The following is a 27,166-nucleotide window of genomic DNA, read 5'->3' as shown; positions in this document are numbered from 1 at the left end:
CAGGTTCGGGTGGAGGCCCGTCCCCTGCTGCTGCGACAGAAGGTACTCCTGAAAAGGCAGTTGAATCGGGGGATCGATTGGTAGACTGAGAAGCTCGGGATACCAGTATCTTCGTGCCCAATCCGGAGTCACAAGGATGACTTGGGCCCGGTCGCCCCTGATCTTCTTCAGCACTCTGGGCAGAAGTGGTATAGGCGGAAAGGTGTATAACAGGCCGCAACTCATCTCGTGACAAAAAGCGTTTACGAGCGAGTGCCGCCTTGGAAATTCCAATGCGCATAACTGATGACATTGCGCGTTCTCTTCGGTGGCGAATAGATCTAACCAAGGCTCTCCCCACTGCTGAAAGAGACCTTGCGCCACGTCCGCGTTCAGATGCCACTTGTGATCCATCATGCACCGACGGCTGAGTTCGTCCCCCCTGGCGTACAGAAAACCTGACAGGTGTTGAACCACCAAGGTGATGTCCTGATGTACCAGCCATGTCCAGAGGCGCAGAGCCTCCTGACAAAGGGTCCACAACCCCACCCTGTTTGTTGCTGTAAAACATGGCAGTGGTGCTGTCCGTGAACACCTGCACTACACTTTCCCAGACAGAGGGAAGAAATTCCTTCAGTGCAAGTCAGATCGTCCGCAGCTCCAAAAGGTTGATATGGAGCCGGGACTCCGCCGGAAACCAGAGGCCTCTGATCTCCGCCTCTCCCATGTGGCCGCCCCATCCCAGGAGGGACGCATCAGTCACCACACTAGGTGCTCCGGTTAGGGTAGGGAGAGGGATCTGCCACTGACCCAATCGCGTTCCGTGAGCCACCACTGCAACTGTCTTGCAGTGCCCTCTGAGATCAGGACATGGTCGGCCGCGTTGCCCTGATGTTGAGCCCACTGAAACTTAAGGTCCCACAGCAGAGCCCGCATCCGCCACCTGGCATGATGTACCAACAGGTTGCAGGAGGCCATCAGACCAGGCAGCTGTAGGGCCATTCTGACCGAAACGTGGGATAAAGGCTGAAAGATCGGAATCAGAGCCTGAATATCCCGAACCCGCTGTTCGGGAGGATAGACCCAAAACTGCGCCGAGTCCAGAACCACTCCGATGAAGAGGAGCTTCTGGGAGGGACTCAGATGTGACTACGGCACGTTGATGGAGAACCCCAGCGAATGCAGGAGGTCGCCGTAGTCTGGAGGTGGGAGACGACTGTCTGGGGTGAGCCCGCCTTCAACAACCAGTCTTCGAGATAGGGGAAGACTGGAACCCCTAATCTGCGCAGATGAGCTGCGACCATCGCCATCACTTTCGTGAACAACCGAGGGGCACTGGTGAGACCTAAGGGGAGCATGGTAAACTGAAAGTGCTCGTGGCCTACCGTGAACCACAGGTAACACTGGTGGGCAGGCAGGACGGGAATGTGGAAATAAGCGTCCTGCAAGTCCAACACCACTATCCAGTCTCCAGGGTCTAGGGCAGCCAGAACCTGAGCTAATGTCAGCATCTTGATTTTCTCCTTCCGGAGGAAGACGTTGACGCTCCTGAGGTCCAAGATAGGTTGTAGGCGGCCTTTGCCCTTCTTGGGAATCAGAAAGTAGTGGGAGTCACAACCCTGTCCTATTTCTGGGCCAGGAACACGCTCAATGGCCCCCTTGGCCAAGAGGGCTGTAACTTCCTGCTGCAGAAGTTGCAAGTGATCCCCCGACATGCGGTGGTACTGCGGTGGAATGGCTGGAGGGGTCGCCTCGAAGGGGAGGGAGTAGCCCCTTCGGATGATTTGCAGCACCCACCTGTCTGAAGTTATGGTACACCAGTGGAGCAGGTGACGGCAAACACTGCCTACAACTGGCATGGAATGGGCCTGAAAGCTTCGTCTAGGAAGGGTTTGAGGCTGATGCTGCGGGAGCGGATGTGGACTGACCGGATCTCTGTCCCCCTGCTCCACCACGGCGGAATCCATGTCTGCGACTGCGTTGAGGCTGGTTCTGTGGCCTGTGACTGGACTAATGTGCGGGGAGCCCCTTCATTGGCCACGAAAGGGGTGAAAAGCAGAAGTGTGCTGGGCCGATAGGCCCAAGGACCTTGCCATAGTCCTGGAGTCCTTAAAGCGCTCCAGCGCACTATCTGCTTTGTCGCCAAACAGGCGACGGCCATCAAAGGGCATGTCCATGAGTATGCTCTGGAGAACCCCTGAAAAGTTTGTGGACCTCAGCCAGGAGTGACGACGAATCTCCACCGTCGTTGTAATCGCTCTGCCCAGCGAGTCCGTAGTGTCAAGTCCAAATTGAATGAAATACCGTGCTGCATCTTGCCCCTCAGCAAGAGCCTGGCCGAGCCGTGTCCTGGCCTCCTCTGGACACTAGGGCAGCACGTCCGCCACTAAATCCACAGAGAGTGGGTGTAACGGTCCATAAGGCATGCAGTATTAATGGACCGCAACTCAAGACTGAGTGAGGAAAACAGTTTCTTGCCAAACTGCTTCATCATTTTGGATTCCCGGTCCGGAGGTGCGGACGGGAAGGCGGTTTGGGACGTGGAGGCCTGGATAACCAGACTCTCAGGGGTGGGTTGTACGGACAGAAAGCAGGGGTCGCCCAGAGCTGGCGCCGGGCCACGTTCCGATCCACAGGAGAGACTGTGGAGGGCTTGGACCAAGTGCCCATCAGAATGTCGGTTAGGGCCTCATTAAACTGCAGCAGAGGATCCGAAGAGCTTACTGTCGCTTGAAGCATCTCAGTGAGGAGGTTAGTCCTCACAGCCGCTGCAGGGAGCTCCAGGTGCAAGGCCTTGGCTGCCTTGCGCAGCACCACAGCATAAGTAGCACCCTTCTCCGCAGCCACGGAAGGAGAAATCATCCGTGTCCTGGTAAACAGGCATAAATGATGGAGCCGGGTCATAGGCGAAAGGCTAACTTATCGACGCCGAGCGGCGCGCTCCGACACCAGACTGAAACCAGGGACGGCAGTGTCCGAGGATGGAGCCGGGAGCAGCACCATGGGGGTTGGTGCCAGCGTAGGGGTTGTGAGGTCAACTAGCGTCAACCGGGATCCAGGACTGGATCCCACAGGGGGGCTTTGGCGTCTGGACCAAAGTCAACAACGGCGCCGGGGCCGAAGCTGCCGGCTCGCTAGGACCCCCAGTCGGACCTGTGGTCTCATAGGCGCGCCGGCAGGCCTTGACGGCGGGAAGAGAGTCCTCATAGCCACGAGGAAGTCTAAAATCTCACCCAGTGTCGCATGAAGCCCAGGGTCCGCAGGGTGTGGGGCCAGATGCGACTCCTGTGGGGCCGCGCGGGTGCCACCCGAACCCTCGGTCGAGTCGCACGACCGGCGAGGGGAATCAGAAGAACGAGGTCGCTTCTTCGACTTCTTCTTGCCATGCCTCGATTTACCTGAGTGCGAAGTCTTGGAACCCGACGAGCAGTGATGACTGCAGCTCCGCGACCGGTCCCTCGATTTCCTCCTTGACTGGGAGCTCGAGCGGCGCGGAGCCGACTGCTGGATCTAGAGGAGCTTGCGGGATCACTCCTGTCTAGCTTTCGACGTCAAGGCCCGGTAGTCAGGACATGACTTGTCATCGTGGTCGGCTCCAAGATAGTAGAGACACCGATGGTGGGGGTCGGTACCCGACATCAGTCGGTGACAGGCGTCACACGGCTTGAACCCGGGCATCCTGACCGGCACCAGGAGTCGAAGTCGACTCGAAAAAGATAGACAAAATGTCCAAAAAGTTAGTCAAAGAATGACTAAGGGTACGCTTTTCCTGGATCTGCGCTTGCTGGCGTGGAAAAAAGAAGAACTGACGTCAGTGTGCGAGGGCGGTGTCTAAGTACTATGACGACGTCATCTCGGCGATCACGACGCCGACAACGGACGCGGAGCCGCAGACGACGCCTACCGATGATGCCTACCGACGTGCAGGGGTACTGCTGATGAAAAATCTTTCCGGATCCAGCCAGATGCCTGGGGATATTCTAAGGTAACGGAATCTAACTAACGTGTTTCTTTCAGATCTTTGAATCACACAAGCCCCCATGAAATGTACTCTTATAGTAATGTAAATTTCAGTCTGCTCAAGCTTGATTTGTAATCACATGTACTTTGTCGCTGCAGTATACAAATAGATGTGGATTGTCTGTATTTGATTTTCGTTTTACTTCCTTTTTCTTGATATAGCATGTTCTGTAGTATTGTATGTTTTTATTTATTTTGCTTGATGCTGCATTCCTTTGTTCAAGAAAGTAACCAATAAAAACTTTTGAACACGAAAAGAAGTGGGATCCAACTAAAGCTGAAGTGAGTTATACTGTGGGGTTTATCCAGTTCCTACTTCATATCTTATGATGTATTATGGTGTAATATTGTTTTCTACAATACTCATAAGCAAACTCACTTTAAGATACAAACTCCACTAAAGAGCGACTGGATACCATTAAGGAGAACCACATGATGACAGGTGTCAGGCAGTAGCACTGCTCCCCCATCACTCAGAATTTAAATTCTTGGGTCAGGAAGTTGCTCAGGGCTCAGCGCTCAGTCCTGTCTTATATAATGTTTACATGAGTCTACTAATCTCTCTGATAAAGGCATATGGTGCCAATCTGGTCAACTATGCAGACAACACCCAGCTGAACCTGTCTATTAAGGGTGGTCAACATGACAGGCCTTTCAGAAGTGTATGGCAAACTTGAGCTCCCTTAAGCTAAATGGGGATAAAACTAAATTATTGTGCTGTTCAGCTACACAAATTCCTATGGAACTTCCCCCAAACCTTAGGCCTCTCCCTACAGAAGAGGGAATTAGCCCCGCTGGTGCGGACTATAATCTTGGAGTCATTTCTGACAAGACGTTATCCCTGTATAACCAGGATATGGCTGTTGCAACGAAGGGTTAAAGCCCTATACCCCAGGTAGACCACTCCATTCAATGTCAGCAAATCTGGTTTGTGTGAATAAATTTAACAAGATACAGGTGGGCCGTGCTTTCACAGTTCAGGCTGCCGAGCTGTGGAACAAGCTACCTTCTTCTCTTAGATCAGTTAAAGATCTGCTGAAGTTTAGAAAGGCCTTAAAGACATAGCTCTTTCCTAGATAACTATCCATGATAGTGCTTTGTTTGAAGGTCTAGCAGCAGGTCTGCTGATCTCTTATGCGATCAGCGCCAAGATCCTAGAATGGTGACAGTTGCGCTCTGTAAATTTAATTAATAATAATAGTACAAAAGCTGGAGCAGTCAAGGAGGCAGCTAGTGAACCATATTTAGGAATACTGGATGATCCTGCGCCAGGCCCTGCACCAAACCCGAAAATGCTCCTTACCTTGCTGATCATGGCCTGTGGCTGTGCGCTCAGGGTGTTGGTTGCAGGGCCTGGTCTCCTAACCTATAGCAGGTGCTACTCAGAGGGGTTGGGCACAAGGTTTGGCCTATAGCCAGTCATTGCACCCTACCTCCTGCTTTCCCAACAAAGCCAGACACTCATTTTAGTATTCAGCTTTGCTTGTGTGAGTGTTTTTTGACTGCCTGAAACAGAGACTCAGAAGACTCACAGGCATGCTTGCGAGTAGGCTTCGACTTCTGTGCCGTTTTCAGCGCGTTTTTATTTAATAGTATGGCCATGTATTTTCCAGATATGTGGGTACCCCTGCCTACTGCCCTGGGATGAGTCATCTTTGAGGTTGGCCCTTCATGGGCAGTGGATTTTTTGTCTCAGTTGGAGCTTATGAGTTTTAAGATGGGAACATTTTTTAAAGGTGAGACTTGAGAGCTAAAATAGAAGAAGATGAAGAAAAATGTTAACTGATTAAAGGCTGCATGAGGACTTTCTAAACACTTATGTCTCAAACTACTGAGGAGATTCACACCAAACCCAAAACAAATCATGCTTTTTGAGTAAAATTCTACTTCTATGCCAAGTGGCTCAGTGTTTTTAACAATATATTCCGGCAATATTTCTTGTGGGAGCTAAAACAGGAAATCATTGCTTTTTTTCAACCCCTCTCCCCCCTTTTCAATCTTCAGGTTTTTTTCTCCAAGGGAAGGATCTTCATGAAATTTGGCATACCAAAACTTAGCTCAGTGAGAAGACTGCTACATTTGATGCCAATCCATCCACAGTGTCAAAAGGTATAGGCAAATCAAATAATGCCTTTTCAGTAAGCACTGTCTCAACCATAACACAGTAGCTACCCCCACTGTCTAATAACATTTATAAAACACATTTTAAAAGAAAAAATATAAAGTATGGGGGTTTAACAGAATTAAATAAGAAGTGAATTACTATTTCATTGCACTCACTAGGATATAATTCTTAAACTTACAACTTTGCATGGTAATACGCTCACAAGAAGGAATAGATCTACGATCAGCTAGCAGTACCTTAAGTATTAGATTACAGTGATCTTGGCTTACCTTGTGCGTGTCTGCAGAAATGCTTGTCACACCTTTCACCCGAAAATCAAAGGGCTCAAGAGCGAAACCAGCCTTTTCCATGAAGACAATTAGGAAGCCACCCAGGCAAGCATCCACGTGAAAGGGAATGTTGTACTTTAGGGCCAACTGTGCAAGATAATAAGTGTTAGAAGTCAAGAAGGCCCTCCTCAGAATATTCCATTCATTATAAAATATCATCTATTTGTCACTTCCTTTCACCACACACATTTCCTGTGCTTTTTTGGTATAAAAAGTATTAGCAGTAATAAGGCATTGATTTCAATTCATAAACACCACAGTAGCTATGACATCTACTTGTCAGTTGCAAAAATATAGACCGCAATGAAGGATGGGCACATGCAGTCTTCTCTTACCTGCCACTAAGGCAAAATTAAACATACTCGAGGTGAGGCAAGTATGGTACTAGGAACTATCTCTGGAACCACAAACAGTGGGAATTCAGTCAGTAACAATGAATTGCTTTTAGGTTACTGGCTAGACTAAAGCTTTGTGATATATGAAGGGTACGGCTCCAATTGCCTGATAGTCTTGCGTTATATAGGAACGTTAAAAACGAAGGTCTCTAGTTGGCAATTGCTTGCCCCCGTCCAAGTAGGGACCCTTCCTTCTAGTCAGTATAATGGAGGTGCACACCCAAATAACCCCTATTTACCCCCTTGGTAGCTTGGCACGCGCAGTCAGGCTTATCTCAGAGGCAATGCGTAAAGTAATTGTACGTAACACAGTAATCAACAAACACTACAAAGGAACATCACACCACTTTAGAAAGATAAAGTCTCTTTATCTAAACCAAACAAGACCAAAACAACAAAAATCCAACACAGACAATTCAAAGTATGACTTTTAAAAGGTTGCAACCAATTCTGTCCATAGATGGATGCAGTGATTTTACACAAAGTACCTCAGATGTGTCAAAATCCACAAGGCAAAACAGCCGCAGAGGAGGGAAGAGTAAAAAAACATAGCAATGCATCGGATCCTGAGTCCACGGGAAGGGGATGGGTCAGTTCTGCTGCACGTAGAAGAAGTGTTGCGTTGAATCCAAACTGTAGGGGGAAGCGATGCTTTGAAATCCAAGACTGTGATGCATCTGAAAAACTTATAAAGCAGGTGCAATACGCTGGAGGTCGATGCAGTGGCAACCAGGTGTTGCGCTGATTTCTTAAGCCACGGTCTCACGATGCGCTGATTCTTTCAGCCGCACAGCAGGGCCTGCGCCTGACTTCAGAGGCACGGTGTGCTGAATTCAGGAAGCAGCGGTTTCGTTGGCTGCTGACAGTCGATGTGTTGATTTCTTTGGCCACAGGACAGCGACGCATGGAAATTTCTCCCACACAGAGTTGCTGGGTCAGAGAAACAGGTGTTTGAAAGGCAATGTGTTGATTTTGCTGGTCTTGCAGGTCTTTGCAGCAGGAACTACCTCCAAGACCCAGAACTGGAACTGGCACCATTTGTCAGGTCCGAACTCCCAGCAGTGGAGTTCAGGGATGCTTGCTGCAGGTGAAGTCTTTACTGGCCCTGAGACTTCTTAACAGGAGGTAAGCACACACAAGACCTTGGAGAAACCTCACAAGCAGAAACTAAAACAAAGTCCAGTCCCTTTTCTCTCGAAAGCAGAAGCAGCAACTGCAGGCCAACCCGGCAAAGCAACACACAGCAAAAAGGCAGTGCTCCTCCTTAGAGATCTTTAGCTCTTCTCCTTGGCAGAGATTTCTCTTGATCCAGTGGTGTTCTAAAGTTCTGGGCATGAGATACACTACCCTTTACTAATTTCAGCCTTTGAAGCATGCAGGCTTTAAAGAAAGTCTCTCTTGCTTGGTAGAACCAGTTCTGTCCTCCCTGGTCCAGCCCCACTACAGGGGGTGGAGACAGCGGTGTGAAAGGCAGATAGAGCCCTATTCACGTGACAGTGAACTCCTCCTGCCACTCTAGCTCAGGAAGACCCATCAGCCTGGTGATGGGCCATCAGGATTTGCAAGGCACATCTCAACTAACTTTGAGTGACTGTTTAGAGTGAATGCACAAAATCGCCTCTGTCAGTCTAAACCAGACGTTGAATCCACAGGCAAGCAGAGGCACAGCATGGTAATGCAACTAAATGACCATTTTCCAAAAGTGGAATTTTCCAAACACACAATTTACAAACCATCTTCACTAAAATATGTATTTTTACATATTGAGCTCAGCGAGACCAAACTCCAAATCTCCAACTGTTACCAATTGAAAGTTACACTTGTAAAATGTTATAAGGCAGCTCCAATGATACCCTATGGGAGATGTAGTCCTACCAATAGAGAAAAACGAAATTGGCAGTATTTCACTTTCAGGACATGTAACACACCAGTACATACATGTCCCACCTTTCACATACACTGCACCCTGTCCATGGGGGTACCTCTGGCCTACCTTAGGGCTCCCTATGCAAAGTAAAAGGGAAGGTTAGGGCCTGGCAAGTAGGTGCACTTGCAAGGTCGACATGGCAGTTTCAAACTGCATTCACAGCCAATGCAATGGCAGGCCTTAGCCATGTTAACAGGGCTACTCATGTGGGTGGCACAACCAGTGCTACAGGTCAACTAGTAGCAATTTATTTACAGGCCCTTGGCATACATAGTGTACTTTGCTAGGGACTTACCAGTAAATCAAATATGCAAATCATCAATTTATACAGGAAGCACTTGCACTGCAGTACGAGTTACTTACCTTCGGTAACAATGTATCTGGTAGAGACTATTCTAGCCCCAGATTCCTTCACATAGAATTATCCCCTGGCATGAGACTGGATCCGGAAAACTTTTGCCACAACATCCCTGCGCGCCGGGGGTAGGGCGACATCACACGACTGCCCAGGCGTCGTCCGCATATGTGACGTCAGCGAGGCCACATTAGACCCGTCCCGGCGCGCCTACGTCATTTTTCTTCAGAGAACTTTTCTGCACCACAACGCAGAACCACCAGATAAACTGTGGAAGTATGGTAACAGTGTGCGAAGAGCAGAAAAAATTGGAAAGAAACAGTGACTAACACCACCAGAGTAGTGTCAACACCGCAGAACCCAAAGGCATGTAAAGAAGAAAGAACAAGCAGAGCCATGTGCAGCCACCCTGCCAGCACATAGACAGCCTCCCACCCCTGTGCACCTGAGGCAAGGAACATGCGTAAAAGTCATGGCACACGGAGTAAACCTACCGTCCCCATCCTGAGCAAGGAAGGGAACCAGTCCCAAGACAGACAGGGACAACAAATCTCCAAGCCATCCCAACATAGAGGGCAACCACCCACAAGGGACAAGGGCACGACAGGCCAGAGGACCCTTAATCAGAGGATAGCAATGGAAGTAAGGGAGGGGAGGGAGGACAGTGATAGAAAGCAATCCCCTTCAACCCTGGAGTAGACGGCAGCAGGGCACCGGAACCCCATCCTCCAAAGAACCAAGGAGGAATTAACCGCACCCAGACGGAGCCACCCGTCAAGAACAAGGTAGCACTCACAGGAGACACAGCCACCCACAGGGAGGAGAGTACCGAAGACCAACCCAAGGGTCCTTGCAGAATAGGGAGGAAGGGTGGGCCGTGAAGGATTCTGAGGCTAGAATCTTCTCTACCAGATACATTGTTACCGAGGTAAGAATATCGTACATCTGATAGAGACTACTAGCCATAGATTCCTTCACGTAGAATAGATACCCAAGCAATACACCCTGGGAAGGAAGGTCTGCGAAAGGACCCCACAAACCAATACAGAACAGAGGGCCCCACAGGGAACAAGATCTGTGGACCAGGTAGAACCTCGTCCCTGCCAGGCAAAGGAAACCCCCACAAGCAGAACCCCACCGACTCCAAAAGGCTGTAGGAGGGAGAAGAAGGCTGAAGAGTTCCGTACACTCACAGCAGAGGAACCAAGGGCAAGGTCGGAGAGGCCGAAGCACCACACTTCCCCGACAAGGCAAACCAGCTGCCACCCAATGCCAAGAGCGGAAGAAGAAGCCTAGAGGACCCAAGGAAACGAAGGCGAACCCACTCCAGAGGAGAGCAACCTGCCAGCCAGAACAGCGCCGGCAGTCAAAGCCGCCAGACGCAAGAAGAACAGCCTGAGGCCCCAGGAAGGCAGAGTAAGCAGCATCTGGCAAGGGAGAACACAGGATCCTCCCAGACCTCAGGGCAGGAGTAGGGAGAGGAGGAGATGCCCGGGCACACCAATACGAGTGGCGGTGCACACGATCTCGGGAAGCAAAAGCAACCTACATAAACGGCATGGAGAACAGGCACCCAAAGGCGACCAGAACCCCTTAGCAGAGCGCAAGCGATATGACAGCTAGCACTACCCCACATAGGATATGTTAAGTCCCAAGATATGGGAACCAGCTTTGGAAGAACTTCCGCAGCAGAGGAAAAACGAAAGAGACACAGGGGAAAAAAACAACCCCGTAGGAGGCTTGACAAGCAGACCAAGCAAAGCAGGAGGCCTAATCTCAGGGTCAAGCCTGCGCAGCAACTCCGGCAGAACACGCACACACAAGCAACAAAAGGGCCGTCCAGCAGCCAACAATGCCAAAGTCTAAAGGAAGGATGCCAATGGCCAGAACACACACTCCACAGCCAGAACAACCGGCCTAAGAAGGCCCAGAATCAACCCAAATCAGGAGTCACTAAGGAGGGGACGGATGAGGAGGAGGATGAGGAGGAGGATAAGTAGTGTGGCTCACTGGTTAGAGGCGGCAGACCCGAGAGCAGAGGACGGCCCGGGACCAGGGTTCGATTCCCGGCGCGGCAGGTTTCTGGACCAGAGTCAGCGGACTCGATAATTCTCTCGCCTCGGTGCCCACTCTGATCAGCGATCACACTCGGCAACTCTGGGCATTAGCTTGCCTCATCTTCACTAACGGCCCCACCAGACCGCCGGGGATGCCTGGTCTCACCCTGGAGATACCCATTAAGGGACCATCTCTCAGGGAAGCCAGGAAGGGTTTCGCAGCGGTTGAAGCGCCTTGGGACCCTACGGGTAAGTAGTGCGCTATATAAATGCCAATACATTTACACATACAAGGCGGAGGAGGATGGAGACCTGCCAAGAGCCGTTGAACGGAGGAGTCGGCCGGGGCATGAAACAACAGGCTGCCATCAAACAGAAGGTCGATGAGTCGCTCCCGAATATTCTCATGGAACACCCCGTCCAGAAGCCAATCATGGCGACGGAGAGCGACTGAGGAAGCCAACGCCCGGCCTCGCACCTCCAAGATGTCCAGAGCGGAGCAGAGAATAAACGCTGCAAGCTCGCGGCCATCCAAAACATTATGCCATAAGTCCACCTGACCAGTCTCCTGGGTCGCTGCCAGAGACTCAGCCGAGTCCCACAAACAGGAGGAGGCCCAAGCCAGCACATACAAGGTGTTAAGGGCCCGCAGGGCAGCGCTGGCCGAGGCGAACATATTGCGGCCCCAAGAGTCCAGCCGGTGGGCCTCTCGGGATGGCGGAGTCAACGTTGGCGGCAGGGAGGGAAAGGCAGTCCGCAAAAGGGGGCTGGCGGCCGAGGGGTGATGGGAAAGACACGCCAGGTCACGCTGCGCCGGGAGGTGCCGGTGCAGAAGATGTGGAGGCACCGAGTCCCCCGAGGCGGGACGCCTCCAAGCCCCCGTCAAGGAAGAAAGGAGCAAACCTTAAAAGGGAAATAAGATTTCCCTCACACCAGAGTCCTGGTGGAGGCCCTCCAATAGATGGTCCGCCGGAAAGTGAGCCACCGGTTCACCCATATGCAGGATGCCCACAGCCGTGGACACCGCTTGAGCGAAGGCCGCACCCGCCTCCGTAGGGAACCGTGGTGGAGAAAGCAGCTCCTCCATGGGCGACAGCTGCAAACTAAACCGGCCGCCCCCCGAGGCCAAGCGTGACGGGCAAGGGCCAGACCTGGAAGTCAGAAGGAGCCAATTAATGAGACCTGCTGCTCTTCCAACTAACACCTCTGCCTCAAGAAGGGTGGGGAGCCGCCCTTCGACGCCGGTGAAAAAAACACCACATGGCGACCAGTCTCCAGGGAGGAAAACACCAATATACAGGCTGCCTCCAGAGAAGGAGCGTCTGAAGATGAATCTGCGGTACGATCCCTGCACGGAGCTGTAGAGTCCGCTGCCTGAGGCAGGACGTTGGCACCATTCGGCGTCACCCGACAATGTTCTTCCAAGTCACCCCGCACCGGAGACCGGAGTGGAGCTAGAGCCGAACCGGCCCGAGGCAGCCACCTGCGTGGGGGAACGAGACAGGCCTGGGGAGTGACACGAAGCCCTCTGCCAGCTGCGGCCCAGAATGAGGGGTAGATCGCTCGGCAACCTATGAGACGGTGCCAGGGACGATTCACCCTCCGACTCGCCCTCCGATAAGGCAGCCGCCTGTGGGGAGGGACGAGAGGGGCCTGGAGAGGGACGAGGGGTCCTCCCTCGGCCTCGACCGAGAGTGGAACGAGGAGGGTCCACCGACCCCTGTGGCTCAGCACGGTCAAGCTGCTGCCGGCGCCGTAGCGGCGTCACCTCAGCCTTAGACAGGACCACCCTGTCAAAGGACCGAGAGGGGTTCTGGATGCGACCCGAGTCCCGGCGACCTCCTGCTACACAACAGGGACTCCCTTGGGAGTTTGCGGCGAGGCAGACGCTGTGGCCTGAAGGAGGTGCCCCGGAGGAGCCGCACCCCAACAGCACCACATCCTCCAAGCCTGGATCTGAACCAGTTGGAGCCGGGGCCAGAGTCGCCGGCGGCCCCGCGGAGGGATCCGCTGACACCCCAGGAGGGGAAGAAGGAGACGCCAGCAAGGCCTGCAAAGCAGCCGCGTATGTCTCCATTTGGACTCTCAACGCCCTAACACCGGGAAACTGTGGCTAGGACGACACGTGGGTCCACATCACCCGCAGAGAGTCCACGCCCCCCGGCAGGCCGTAAACCAGCCCGGGGACAAACTGCGACACTTACCCACCAGGGAGCGACGCTCATGTGACATCGGAGAAAGCGAGGACAACAACCACGGCCGTATATGAAGCTGTCCGCTGAAGCAGACTGAGGGTAGGACGTCGACCTGGAGAGAAGCGCCGATAGAAGTTTAATCCGGCGCTCCCGCCGCGACTTCGGCTTCAACTGTTGGCAAGCCGCGCAATCAGTGGTGCTGTGATCCTCCCCCAAACACCACATACAAATGAGGTGCGGGTCCGTCTCAGACATGAGACGGTCACAAAACGTGCAAGTTTTGAAGCCCGAAGGAATTCGCGCACTGTTCCACCAAAAAAGAAATGGAAGAAAAGGGGCCTAAACAGGCCCGTAGCAAGGACTGGATCCGCGTTGCACACGGAAAAGGAAAAAACTGACATAGCGGGTCTTATGTGACCTCGCTGACTTCAAGTACGCAGACAACACCTGGGCAGAGTTGCGTGATGACGCCCCGCCCCTGATGCGCAGGGATGCTGTGGCAAAAGTTTCCCGGATCCAGTCTCACGCCTAGGGATAGTTCTACGTGAAGGAATCAGATGCACTAATCGGCAGTGGTAATGTGCCCGGAGTCCTAAAACCAACAAAAACAGGTACAAAATATAGGAGGCAAAACGTCAGGGTATAAACTTTCAAAAAGGGCCAGATCCAACAAGGAATATTTCTGATACCCCATGCACTTTAGAACAGAGTCTGAACTCGCCCATCAACTACCAAATGTCAGCAAACAATTTAAGCCACCAACTGGTCTTCAACCATTGTAAATGTCATCAAAAAGGAGCAGAATGAGAGGAAAAGATTATAACTAGCATACATAATAAAGACTAAAAACGCATAGATACAGGTAAGAACCTATTGTGCAAAGATTTCGCACAGGATGCTGGACACAAGGGATAACTCATGTGAAAGTGTTTGGAAGACCCCAATGATCTAGGTTTACGATCTGTGAGAAAATCCTTCAAAGTCAAATAGACAAGGAAAGAGCAGCAAATGCATCAAACTACATTGACCCTCCTCAGCTCGACCACAACTCCCAACAGCCTCTGCTACTTCCACTGGCATCTTAAAAGTACCCATACCAATTGCCCTCAGTGTACTGAGAAAACAATTCATCATCATACTGATAGTTATCAGAGTCTGCTTCAAAAAAGTTGCGAAAAACATGTGCCAGGCCACGAGGCAGGTAGAGGCATTGTGTCAGAATCAAATAGATTGCCATAAGGCTGGTCCTCGGAGAAGCAGAGAGTAATCTACTCTACGCCTACCCCTTCCGATCCACACTACACGACTCGAGCTGCCTGGCAAAATCCAATGCAGCACACACACATTCTACCCAGAGTCTTCAAACCAAAACAACCACACATGCACAAATGTGTAAACCCAATACATGGAAAAAAGAAGGGATTCTTTTGAATGTTTTCAAGTATTTCGCATTTAATATTTTTAACTAGTTAGTCTATGTCTTGCTTTGGTTAGACCAAGGTGGGCATGGCATCCTCGTCAAGCTTTCGTAGCAGTCAGAAGAATGTAATTGCCCTTCCTGTTTGGGTGACAAAATATGAGGAATCTGGGACTTTGCTCATTAAAGGTGTCAGGTCCTACAAAAGTATACACAAGGGTGGATGCAAACAGACCAGACTATGTCCCCTCATCCGTTGACAATACAAACATAGCAATTTTTTTTGAGACTACAGTTAAGCTGCAAGGTCTCGGTCACACCTTAATTGAATGCAAAATTCGTTATATTGTCATTAATCGGAATTTGATACTTCTGCTTAGAAATGCATCATAAAATGGGAGCCAGAAATGCCTCTGTATCCTGTAGGCAAATTAAGTTACGGTTCACAAGTAAAGTCTATTCAAATATTCTATGTGTCTAAGTTACAGCATCGGGTTCTATCCGATTGTCCATATTTGTACTCGAAGTACACAGAGTCACGAATTACTGAAAAATTGCTTTAGCAGTTCTTCTGAAAAACAATAGTACTTCTTGCGAAAGACTTCTTGCACAGCCTTTGGAATTGACCATCAAATTCAATCTATCGATTTAACAGCACATAAAACGTTGTAGTTGAAATTCAAAGTTACTACTGATATCTAACACTCTTTGTCTTGCAACTTAGGAAATGTGTTAATACATTCTGTTTTACCCAAATCACGTATTTTCTTTTCATATGGGTAAACAAACATGGGCTATCACAAGATTCATCTGTATATTGCAGAGATTCACAAAAAACTATCCTCATCAGTGATACAGATGAAATGTTAACCACAATCCTTTCCATGTGCATAATTGTCAAAATTCAATATTAGGCTTCAACGGTGGAATTAATAGTATGGAGACTTTTTTTCCCCAGCACACATAACCAGGAAGTAGGACAGTATTCGTATACCAAGTTTCCAAGGGAAAAAGTATTGGAAATTGTTTTTAAAAATCCAGGTAAATCTAAATAAGAAGCCTTACTAGCACAACTCACAATGTTCCAGAATAATCCCCCTGAACTAGCATAAGGAACATCAGTAGGTATGTGGCCCCCATGGGAATCTGCCCGAAGCCCCTGGTGTCACCAGCATTAGGAATTACTCATCAAACTTTAAAAAAAATGTGCATCAGCAATCCAGTAATCCAGTAACAATTGTTATTGCAGATTTAAGTTTGAATGATGATAAAATGGAAAAAGTAAAAAACACAGCACTTAAAAATGAGGAAGATGTTGCCTTCTCCTTTTCCTAAATCTATGAAAATCAGAATTGTATTTTCATTACCTTTGCCACGTCCTCAATTGGGTCGATTATTCCGTGTGGGAATTGAGGAGCTGAGCAGACTATCATTGCAGTATTCTTGGTAATTGCTCTTTTCAGTGCCTGAATATAGAAACAATGGTTTATATAACAAAAGTTAGGGAAATACAGAATGCATGAATGCAAGTTATGATGTAGCTGATTCGAACAGTTTTAAGAATAATTTCTAGCGCAACTTTCTGGAAAACAGCCCTGAACAGATAGCAAAAGATATGGCTGTGCAAATAGGCAAGCAATAGATTACAGTAGTATTTATAATTAATGTTCATCACTGAATTCTTAAACACTGACAAAGAATCATAAGCAACTTCTTCGAATTCATAGAAAGAACTAAGTAATGCAAAAGCGTGCTACTAATGTACAGAATATTGAGCTGGAAAGTTGGTAAAGATGTGCTGATTAACTAGTGGACTAGGTAAGGACAGTCCGACACTTTTCCTCTCCTTAGCCAAGTCACAACTACCACCATTGCCATCATATGCTACTTTGGTGGAAAGCATAATCCGAAATGCAGAAGCCAGAATTGGTAGTCTTTCTAAAGATGTCTAAACATTCAACAAAATGGTGCCGGCCTTCAAAGGGCTAATCATTAGGGTAGCGGTGTACTGGTTACTGTGTATGGAGCAGGAGTCTGTGGCAGTAGGGATCCCTCAGCTATTCAGATGTAGGAAAAATGATTCTACTGGAAGCTTTTATTTGTCCCTCTCTCTACCTCGCATTTTATCTGACACAAGGAGTTGGGGTTAAGTTACTTCAAAGACCACATCCAAATTTGTCCCCTGCTGCAATGGCTTTCGATTTTGAAAAACTAAGAGGCACAGCTAAAAAGAGATATAATGAAGGACTGCATAGCATGTGACAAAATCCTGGATATTCCGTGGCTACCATTTGTAAAAAATAAAAATCTTTTGATGCTATTGGTTTATCTCAGGCCTTCACTAATGTTGAAACATGCGTTACAATGGGTAGGAAGCAAGTCCAAACTTTATTGCTAACTTATGCCTAGGAAAAAGGTTAAATGCAAAAATAACAGTTGGACAGAATGCAGAACAATGTCATACATTCACCCCAGTACAGAGATCTGGGTCTAATTCCATCGTTTTTTTTTGCACTCCACACCACCCCAGTTCAAACATGGCCATACGGAAAAAGGTTAAGCACAGAAACATTAAAATCATCCATTCCAAGTTATTTGTAGGTAAACCCTAAAAATACCCTCAGCAATTACTTACGCAGTGGGAAATGGGAATGTTCTTTAATGTTTCACTTCCGGGCAGATACGATATTATACTTATTATGTTTTCGCCTAGGCTTTCAGAACAATTTGGAATCGCTTGTATGTCCTTGTAATAACACCTCCAACCAGTCTACACTACATTTTACCATTTTCTGTGGTTTATACCAAAATATGCTATTTTATTCCTTTCATTAAAACTAGAAATCTGACAAACTGCACTCAATCGCTACTCTTTTTAAACAGCTTCATGATTACGAAACATGTTTTTTTTTTTTAGGCAAGTTCTTATATACGGGCAGCTGTACGCTGTATAAGTTCAATGCACTTTGATTGAGTTTCTGTTTTTTATCTGTATTCATGTTGGCTCCAAATAATGTACTGTAGCATCGTCTTAGAAGTACGAAGCACTTTGAGAAGGTTCTTTTTATGCATGTTTTATCCTTTTTCACGTTGAATTTGTTTATTACGACAGATTTTGTACAGGAAACTATTGCAGCTGTACTCGGATTTGTTTTATGTATTATTCATAGTAGGTACTTTTATGGTTGAATATCAGCCGAATAAAGCTTTTTATTTATTGATTGATTGTGTAATGCTAGATTCTCGGACACAAACACTTAATTTACCTAAGGATTCTACCTTTTTGGATTCCCTTTGTCGCAGATTCAAAGAATTTACATTTTGCTCTATCTCACTAAATTAAATGTTAAAGAAGTCTTTATTGCAAGTATGCTGATGATACTCAGCTGCTGTTCACCTGGAAGGGCCCGGATTTGGATACCACCATGGCCCGGTCGTGCCTGGCCTCTGTCTTCTGCTGGTTAGCCCAGGCTTCTTTGAAGTGTAACGATAAGTCTGAGGTTCTTTTGTATGGCCAGTTTCCCCTGAACTTCAGACAATACCTCTGGCCGTCTCAATTTCCCTGTCCGCACTTTGATGATGGATCTGTCAAAAATGTTGGGTTGTGGTTCTGCATGGACTTGCGTTTTACTGACCATGTTAAAAAAACTGACCGGGATATGTTTTGGAACACTCAAAATCCTTAGAAGGATTTTTCCCCTGCTCCCAAGAGGCGCCAAAGAGGCAGTTGCTCGTGCTCTTATCCTCTCGCGCCTTGACTATTCAAATGCTCTGTTTATTGGCTTACCTGGGTATCTGGTGAAAAGCTTCAAGCGATACAGAATGCCACGGCAAGACTCTTGTACAATGCCTCGAGTCGAACCAGTGCTAGGCATCACCAATGGGAGTTACACTAACTGCCTGTGAAGCAGCGTGTCCAGTTTAAGGCTATTACCCTGGTCCATCCGGCCCTGTATGGACTTGGTTCTACTTATCTTAGGAAGCGCTTTGCGTTTTATGTGCCAAACCGTCCCCTGCGGTCTGCCTCTCTTCGCCGGGTGATTGTCCCGCGTTTTTGCAGAGTCTCACGGGGGCAGTACCAGGCCCTCTTCATTGAATTCTTTATTAAGCGTCTTGGATAGCCTCTATTTCTAAGTTTAACAGACAGGGTGTTAGCCTCAGTGAAGTAGTCCTCTTTTCTAAAACAATTACGTCTCAGCCTCAAAAATTGTGAATAGGGTAAGCTGTCTCTCAGGGCCCTGGGATGACAGCTACTGTAGAGACTCTATTGGAGCCCAAACCCAAAAAACCTACTGACAAGTTGCTCTGTGTCACCACCTTTTCTACTGTCTCCAATCGGGTAAAACAGAGTATCAAAAAAAAATGGTACATACTTAACTCTGGGCAGCTCGAGTGGGAATCCCCTTTATTTGCTTTCAAAAAAAGTAAAAACCTTAAGGACCAATTGGTCAGGGCGGCCCTTTCCCCCCACATCCACTGTAAACACCACGCTCAATGATTATTGGTCCCTATCACCCCTCCGAGGCCATTCAAAGTGTGGGTTGTGTGTTGTTTGTGACTTTTCCATTGAATGCAAGGAATTTGTATTTAAAGATGTTAAGAATGAACTAAAGACATTTACAAACTGCAACAGCTGCAATATCATTTATGCAATTTTCTGCCCCTGCGACCTCATTTATGTGGGCCAGACCAAACAAAAAATCAAGCTAAGAATCTCACAACATCGGAGCAGGATTCGTTGTGGCACAGCTAATGCCCCTTTGGTCGAACATTCTTCCACTAAAAGACACACGGAAAATGATATACGTTGGACTGTAATCAGCCAAATCATCATACCACCAAGAGGTGGTGACGCGGATGCTAAACAGAGAAGAGCTCAAGTGGATACTAAAAACGGACAGCCTTAATTCTGGACTTAACCTCCAAGAGGACTGGACTTCTCTAATCTAGTTTCCATTATAATTCCAATATTCACATCTGAAAAATGGTTTTCAGATGTAAATAATGTGATTTTCACAAATGTTCTTATCTGCCAAGTGATTACTTAACTTTTTGCAATATTCACTGCGCCGTGCATGGTTCACTTGCACTGTAATTATGTACCCTACCCCACCTGAGCACTCCAATATGGCCGCCTTTACGAGCCCCTCTTTTATTTTTATGCCCGACACTCCCCCCGTAGCTCTGTCCAATCAGGATTGCTGCTATGGCCATTTTAACCTTGTATCCGGCATTCCCCATGAGGAAGCCAGGAAGCCATTCAATGCACCGTCTGACCCGGTAAGTCTCTGTGCTGAAGGGTTACGGCAGCCACCGTATCTCTATTTCTCCCTAACGCGCCTAATTAATTTGTATACAGGTTGCTCCTGGCCCGCGGCAACTGCTATTAGGCAACGAGACCAGTACTACGCCCGATTGTGGTAAGACCCGCCTCATTTCTGAGTGCACATCGGCTACCGAGAAATGACAGGCATTTAATCTTCCCCCTTTTTGCATCCTGCAGGGCAGTACCCGCCTCCACCAGGTCCCTATCTAGGTCGCGCCTCATTACTCCCGGGCACCTCCTATTTCCCGGTGAGCTCCCGTTGTTTATTGCGCGTCTCACTCCACACACGTGTTACTCGGCGTTCTACGTGTCCGCGCTACAATTTTAACCACAGCAATCGGCTTCATTTCACAATTGTGAAGCACTCTCAACATGTCACTCGGCGCAATGTATATATTACGATCACGGCTCCGCTTCCTAGACCAGATTGAACCTCACCACACCTTCGACGAATCGAATGGTTTCTATGATCTCTACACCTCGGCAGTATTGATTTTTGCACGCAAATGCACCAGCCACCCTTAGTCTCACTTAGCCACCATCAACACAGGTAGAACCGAGTCACCAACTCTACCTATCCACAATCAGGAGTGCACATGGCCCTATAATTTTCCGACCCCTCACTTTTGGTAAAACACATCTATTATGGTACACTAAGTCACCCATATAACGTGTAAATTCTAAGTGTATGTCCTTAAATATATGTATGTTTCTTTCCTTCCTCTTTAGGCATTAGAGGCTTAAATCAATAAGGCATTAATTAATGTCCTGATGATGGTCCCCATGATTTAAAAGTGGGATCGAAACGCCGTTGACTTGTTGTGCATCATATACAAAAACTTATGATTGAAATATTGTGTATATGTAATGGTGCCTTTTTTAATTTTCTTTACACTGAATTCTCACAGAAAACCTTGCGTTTGCCTTAAAAGCCCTGTTCTTTGTCACCTTCTGTATCTGACCCGATTGTGTTTGGGTACAGGCTTGTGCCCCACACTGGCGATTTTTGAAGGTAATCTTCTTGTAAATGTAAATTTGTCAATTGAGTAAAAAATTGCAGACCTCTGTCCGACTGGACATGTCACTCTAAATATGGTACTGATCTCGTCCATATTCATTGTCATACATTGAATCATTTGCATGGGACCGCTGTTACTCGAAACAATTGCAGCAAACTGTTTATAGGACAAACATTATTTACAATTTAGTATGCCAGGAAAAACAGCATTTCCTGCTCAATGAACTATTATCTGCTTTTACCTACATCCAATGAGATAAAAAAATTACATAATTAGCAAAATGATAGTGTGGAGTATAAAAGATAGTATCTCAATTTCCATAGCATATAGCTTCACGATTTATCAGAGTTTTAACTGTACCTTAACATTGACTTGCATAGTCGTCTGGTCCAAAGGAATGTGTACCATCTTCATTCCGAAATAATGAGCTGCTTTATCAAACGCTGCATGTGCACTGGTCGGCGCAATTCTGCAACAATGTAAAGAGCTGCGTTAAACAACTGATCCAAACTGTAAGACACATTAGGAAATAAAAGAGAGTGGACCGTAGCTTTTTGCCACCCCAAAATGGTTAATACCGAATTTCGAAATAATGTTTAAATAGTGTAAGCGTTGTTTTTTGGGTGGCGACCCCGTAAAATTATAAGTGGCAAAGCCAATAGAACTCACTCAAGCAAGAGCTATTGGCTGTATCAAAAAAATTTTTTGCCATGTTGTATAGCAGCATGGCTGAAATTATTTTCAAAAATCTAGGCTACGACACCACCAGCACTGACCATATCATAGCGCTGTTTTAAATCATTTTGACTATGCTGCACAGCAGCCGCACTGCTATACAACATGGCAAAAAAGAAAATTGACAAAGCCAATAAGTCTCATAGGGGGAAGGGGTTTTGACTTTAAAAATGCTTAGGAAAAATTGCCCTTTAGAGCAGCCAATGTCGACCGCTTCAAACCATTTTTTTTGTCTTGTCAGGTCTCATAATGTAGCAATTTGTTTAGCAAATTTGCCTACTTTTGCTGTACGCCAATGTATGAAAAGTTGTGTTTACACTCCTCCAGTGTGAGAGCCATGTTTGCTCTATTGTCTCTGCTCGGTGTAGGTTTGGGTGCATTCGTGATTGGTTCAGCAGCTTCACCTCTGGGATGAGCTGGATATACTACGGTATTAGTGGTGTCTGGTGCTCGCCCTAGTAGAACTGGTCTTGAGGAATGGTCCTGAGAGGTGCTTTTAAATCATATCCTTTCCATGTGTTACTCGAATTGACGCAACCAAGATCGTATGCAGTGGTGAGCACGAGAACCGGCCCACTAGAATGAAGACAGAGAGCCACAGGTATTAGTGCTGATGGTTACCGCGTACACGCATCTCATGATGTAGTGTCCGGGGTGGCCGCATTTATTAATACACCATCACATGACCGGGTCCAAACCATTTGGCCTGGTCACAGCAGGGAAAACACCAATAACATCCCTCTTAGAATACTCACTTGGGGGCGCCCACACAGTCGCGGCTGTTGAGTCACAGTCACGACATAACATTACTCCCAAAAACAGAATCACAAACCAATAATTGTCTACGATCGTAGCAAACACAGTCCACACCAATTACTCATCCTGGGGCAACCCCAAAGAAAAAGAACAGTCTTACATGAAGTAGCCTCTCAGCTTCTTGTTCAGCTCAGGGTTACAACGGAGCTGAGGCTGGGAGTTTCCCCAAACACCGGACTCAGCTCCGACCCCTTCACTCATAGTTGTCGCTGAGGACATTCCAGACATTTCTGGCATGTCGTCATGCCGGACCACTCCGGTGTCAGTGTCCGGGGACACTTCAGGATCCACCCCTTGCATAGGCGACAGGACACTGCCACTGACCTCCTCAGCCTCTGGACTGACTGGTGTTTCAACACGGGGAAGCCTCCTTTCCACCTCTCCGCCTGGCGTCGTAGCTTCTGTGAGATGACACTTCTTGAAGTGGGAAACATTCGTGTTACAATTTCAAAGCCCTTTCTGGCCATCACCCTCGTGCCTTGTATTCTGATGACAGTCATGGGGCATCTTTCATACGGAAGCTGGAACTTGCCTTTGGCCATGCAGTTTGGCCATGCAGTTTTTAAGCAACACCTTATCGCCTTGCTGCAGATGTATTTGCCGAGCTCCTCGATGCTGACTGACCTGGTCATGCACCCTACGGTTTAGTTCGTCTATTCGGGAATAATATGGGTCCTCCGGGCTCCATCATAGATGGGGGGGAAATAGAGTCTGTGACCACTCAGCCTATTGACAGATGTCCGGGAGTGAGGTCCGTAGTGGTATGAGGTGTTTGTCGATAGTTCCTCAGAAATTTGAACAAAGCTAATTCCAAGGATTGGCGACGCTCGTGAGCTATGCGGATTACCTTGTTTAATGTCCGCATGAAGTGTTCGACCTCCCTTGTCGCTTGAGGCCAGCGAGGGGTAATCCGCCGATGATTGAGCCCAGTGATGTTAGATAGTTGGCTAACTCCTGGCTTTGAAAAGGCGGACCATTGATGGTTTTAAGTTCTTGAATGAAGCCATGCTTAGCTATGAACCTTTTCTATCTTTGGGATGATTTCCGCTCCACTTGGGGTGGTCACAATCTCAGTCTCCGGGTTTTTGGAGTAGTCATCAATGGCTACGAAGGTATGTCTCCCATCCTGCAAGCCTCCGAAATCGAAACCGACACTCATCCATGTGCCAGGTGGTCTGGGCTCAGTAATCACGGGCGCAGGTTTGGAACTCCCTCCCATCACATGGCACCACTGGCACTCACGAACGGCAGCTTCCACAAGCTCATCCATCAGGGGAAACCACACCTTAGTTCGCAACCGTGACTTGGTTTTAACCATCCCTTGATGTCCAATATGGGCCAGTTGAATGACCCAGGCAGTCAACGAGGAGGGAATCACCAGCCGGTGTTGTCTCATGAGGCATACTGTGTTGTCTTCTGTTAACTCATCGTGGTCATGATACAGACTCTACAGTATCTTATGGGCTTCATCGGTTAGTATCTTCCATTCCTCTCGGGCCTTGTGCCAGTTGCCGTGTTTCACCGCCATCTTGACTCTCTGTAGGCACTCATCCTTATCGGTCTCATCCTTCAGATCGCTCATGGAGAGAGGAATAGGAAATGATCTTTCTGTGATACACCTAACATATTCCTCTGTGTCTGCGGCTTGTTCCTCTTCCTGGGGCTTTGCATTCCGGGGATGTCTAGACAAGTAATCCGTATGATTACGGCTCCCTGGTTGGTATTTGATCCGACAGTTGTAGTTTTGCAGTTGCAGCATCCATTTTTCTATTCTAGGTGGGGGCTTCGAGGAGGTGCCAGAGAACAAAGGCAACAGTGGCTTGTGGTCAGTGGCTACCACGAACGGTTTACCGTAAACCGAGATGGAAATGGCAACACCCCCAGTGGATCGCAATAGCCTCCTTTTCAATCTGGGAGTACCGGTGCTCGGTGTTGGTAAGTGAGCGGCTGGCAAAAGCCACTAGAGCCCAATTCTCTTCTACTGTACGACGTTGCATGAGTACCGCACCCAACCCCTTTAAACTGCGTCTACTGCGACCAATGAGAGCTTTTGTGGATCAAAGAATGCCAGGATTGTAGCAGCAGATCGGGAGACTTTGATGTCCTGGAATGCCTTGGCTTGTATGTCTCCCCACACCCATGGAACAGAGTCCTTGGTGAGATCCTTCAGAGATTGGGTGAGAGTCGTGAGGTCTTGGATAATACGACCACAGTAGTTCACCATGCCAAGGAAGCTGTGGACTTCGGTGATGGTGACTGGGGCCGATGCGTTCTTAATATCCTTGACCTTGTCGGGTCAGGATTCACCCCCTCGGCCGAGAAGGTATATCTAAAAAATTGTAGTTTGTTCTTGAGAAATTCACACTTTTCTCTGTGCAGTAACAGTCCAGGGTCTTTTATTCTTTGGAGGACTTGCACCAGTCGGGAGTTGTGCTCTGGGATGGACTTAGCATGCACCATAATGTCATCACTCACGTTAATGACTCCTGGAATGTCCATCATCAGCTCGTGAATTACGTTTTGGTACACTTCGGCCACACTGGATATTCCGAAGTTTAATCGGGTGTATCTGCGAAGTCCCACATGAGAGGAGAATGTTGTGATGTTCCTAGACGCTTGGTTGAGGACCAGTTGGTGATATCCTGACCGTAGATCGAGCTTTGAGCACCAGCCATTTTTCCGATCAAGTCATCATTAGTCATGGTGATGTGTCTTTCCCTCTTGATGGAGGCATTTGGCAGTCTGATGTCGACACATATCCTGACAGCTCCCGGTTGCTTCGGTTTTCGTGCGACAACAATAGGGGAAACCCAAGGTGTGGGCCCAGAGACTCTCTATGATTCCCACTTGTTCCAGCCCGAGCAACTCTTGCTCTACCAAGAGGCGTAGATGGAAGGCCACTCGTCGGTGTCGCAATGCTATGGGCTGCACTGTATGGTCGATGTGAAGGTGTATTCCCTTTCCTCTACACCTGCCAATGCCCTCGCATACGGACGCGAACGCTGTGAGAATGTGCTGGCCCGACTCTTGGTGTATTCCGAATGCAAACAATACGACCCCTAGGTCCTCTGCTGCTCGACATCCCAGAAGCATCCCTTGTCCATCCTTCGTGACGTGCACCATGGTAGTGATCGTCTTGTTTTCATGGGTCATTGCGGTCTTGAATTTTCCCTTCATTTCCAAAGGCTTGTCCTGCCCATAGGCGAACACTGTGACTTTGGTGGACTATAGGCTCGGTGCCGGTTGCATGGACTTGTAGAGAGTGGCGGCCAAGATATTTATGGTGGCTCCTGTGTCAACGACATCCATGACATCTTGTGCCCCTACTTGGATGCAGCATTGTGGCAAACGCCTACTCCCGCCAATTGCGTCTCCAATCGTGTGTACCTTGTGCACCACTTTCTCGTCTTCGTCGTTGTAGTACATGTCACTTGACTCACCACCTCTGTCAGGCACAGCATTGACCGTTCGGTACTGTTTGGAGCAACACACTTTCTCAAAATGATTGAATCGCCCGCAGCCGGTACACTTCTTGCCTTTCGTAGGACAATCAGCCGCCTTGTGAGGTGGGCCACCACAATACCCGCAGTAATGCGGATTCCCTTGCGGACCGCTGGTGACTAGCTTCTTGTTGCGACAGTCCTGCGGTCTCATCGTCACTGCATTTACCGGTTACGCTTTGACAGTTGATTGCAGTGTCGCCTCTTTGTGCGCTGCTCAGGCTTTGGACAGTTCTTTTGTGCATCCCAGGGTCAGCATGTCCGGTAATGGCTTGCCTGATTCCTCCGGGATCCTCTTGCGTAGCTTCACCGAGGCACATCCTTGAATAATCTGCCCCCTGATCTCTTCCATTTCATCTCTAAACCCACACGTGGATGCTAGGAGTTTGAGTCTGGCATGAAACGTTCTAGAGATTCGTCGTGCAGTTGTCTTGCTTGACGAAAAATAGAGTGCTCGTAGTCTTGACTGGCCATGGGTTCAAAATGGCCTGCGAGAGCATTGATGAGTGTATGAGGAGTCTTGGGCATCGCCTCCACAAGAGATCTGGTTATGTGGTGGATGTCCTTTCCTCCCAGGTGGAGCAACATTGCCCTCTTCGGGTCCTTGTGGACTTTTATTGACTTGAAGAATATAAGGAGTCGGGTGAAGGCGCAACCAGGATCGTGTGGAGTGGTGAACCTGAGGGCCGGCCCGCTACAATGAAGACACGGAGCCACAGGTATTAGTGCTGATGGCTACCGCGTACACGCGTCTCATGGCGTGGTGTCCGCGGTGGCTGTATTTATTAATACACCATCAAGTGACCGGGTCCAAACCATTTGGCCCTGTCACAGCAGGGAAACATCAACAACACTCCCCTCAGAATCCTCACTTGGGGGCACCCACACAGTCGATGCTGTTGAGTCACAGTCGCAACATAATATTCTCATGTCAAATATCTGCAGCTGTTCAGTTTTTTTAAGAATATGAG

At 48.3% G+C, this 27,166-nt stretch overlaps 1 protein-coding gene across 4 annotated transcripts in view; it reads right to left on the bottom strand.

Moving 5' to 3' along the window:
• SGPL1 (sphingosine-1-phosphate lyase 1) overlaps positions 1 to 27,166 on the bottom strand; it is a 490,430-nt gene that overhangs the window by 198,467 nt on the left and 264,797 nt on the right. For all 4 annotated transcript variants that reach the window (XR_015295917.1, XR_015295918.1, XR_015295919.1 and 1 more), the window contains exons 8-10: positions 21,505 to 21,613; positions 16,167 to 16,265; positions 6,394 to 6,540 (exon numbers count right to left, since the gene is read on the bottom strand). Coding sequence is in view for 1 of the 4 variants with exons in the window: in XM_086922046.1 (XP_086778172.1) it covers positions 6,394 to 6,540; positions 16,167 to 16,265; positions 21,505 to 21,613 (355 nt within the window). In the remaining 3 variants the exon portion in view is untranslated. The remainder of the gene's footprint in view (positions 1 to 6,393; positions 6,541 to 16,166; positions 16,266 to 21,504; positions 21,614 to 27,166) is intronic.

Source organism: Lissotriton vulgaris, chromosome 5 (genome assembly GCF_964263255.1).
Source record: "Lissotriton vulgaris chromosome 5, aLisVul1.2, whole genome shotgun sequence".
NCBI lineage: Eukaryota > Metazoa > Chordata > Amphibia > Caudata > Salamandridae > Lissotriton > Lissotriton vulgaris.
Note: the sequence above shows the minus strand (reverse complement) of the source record. Positions and strands in the feature narration are given on the sequence as shown.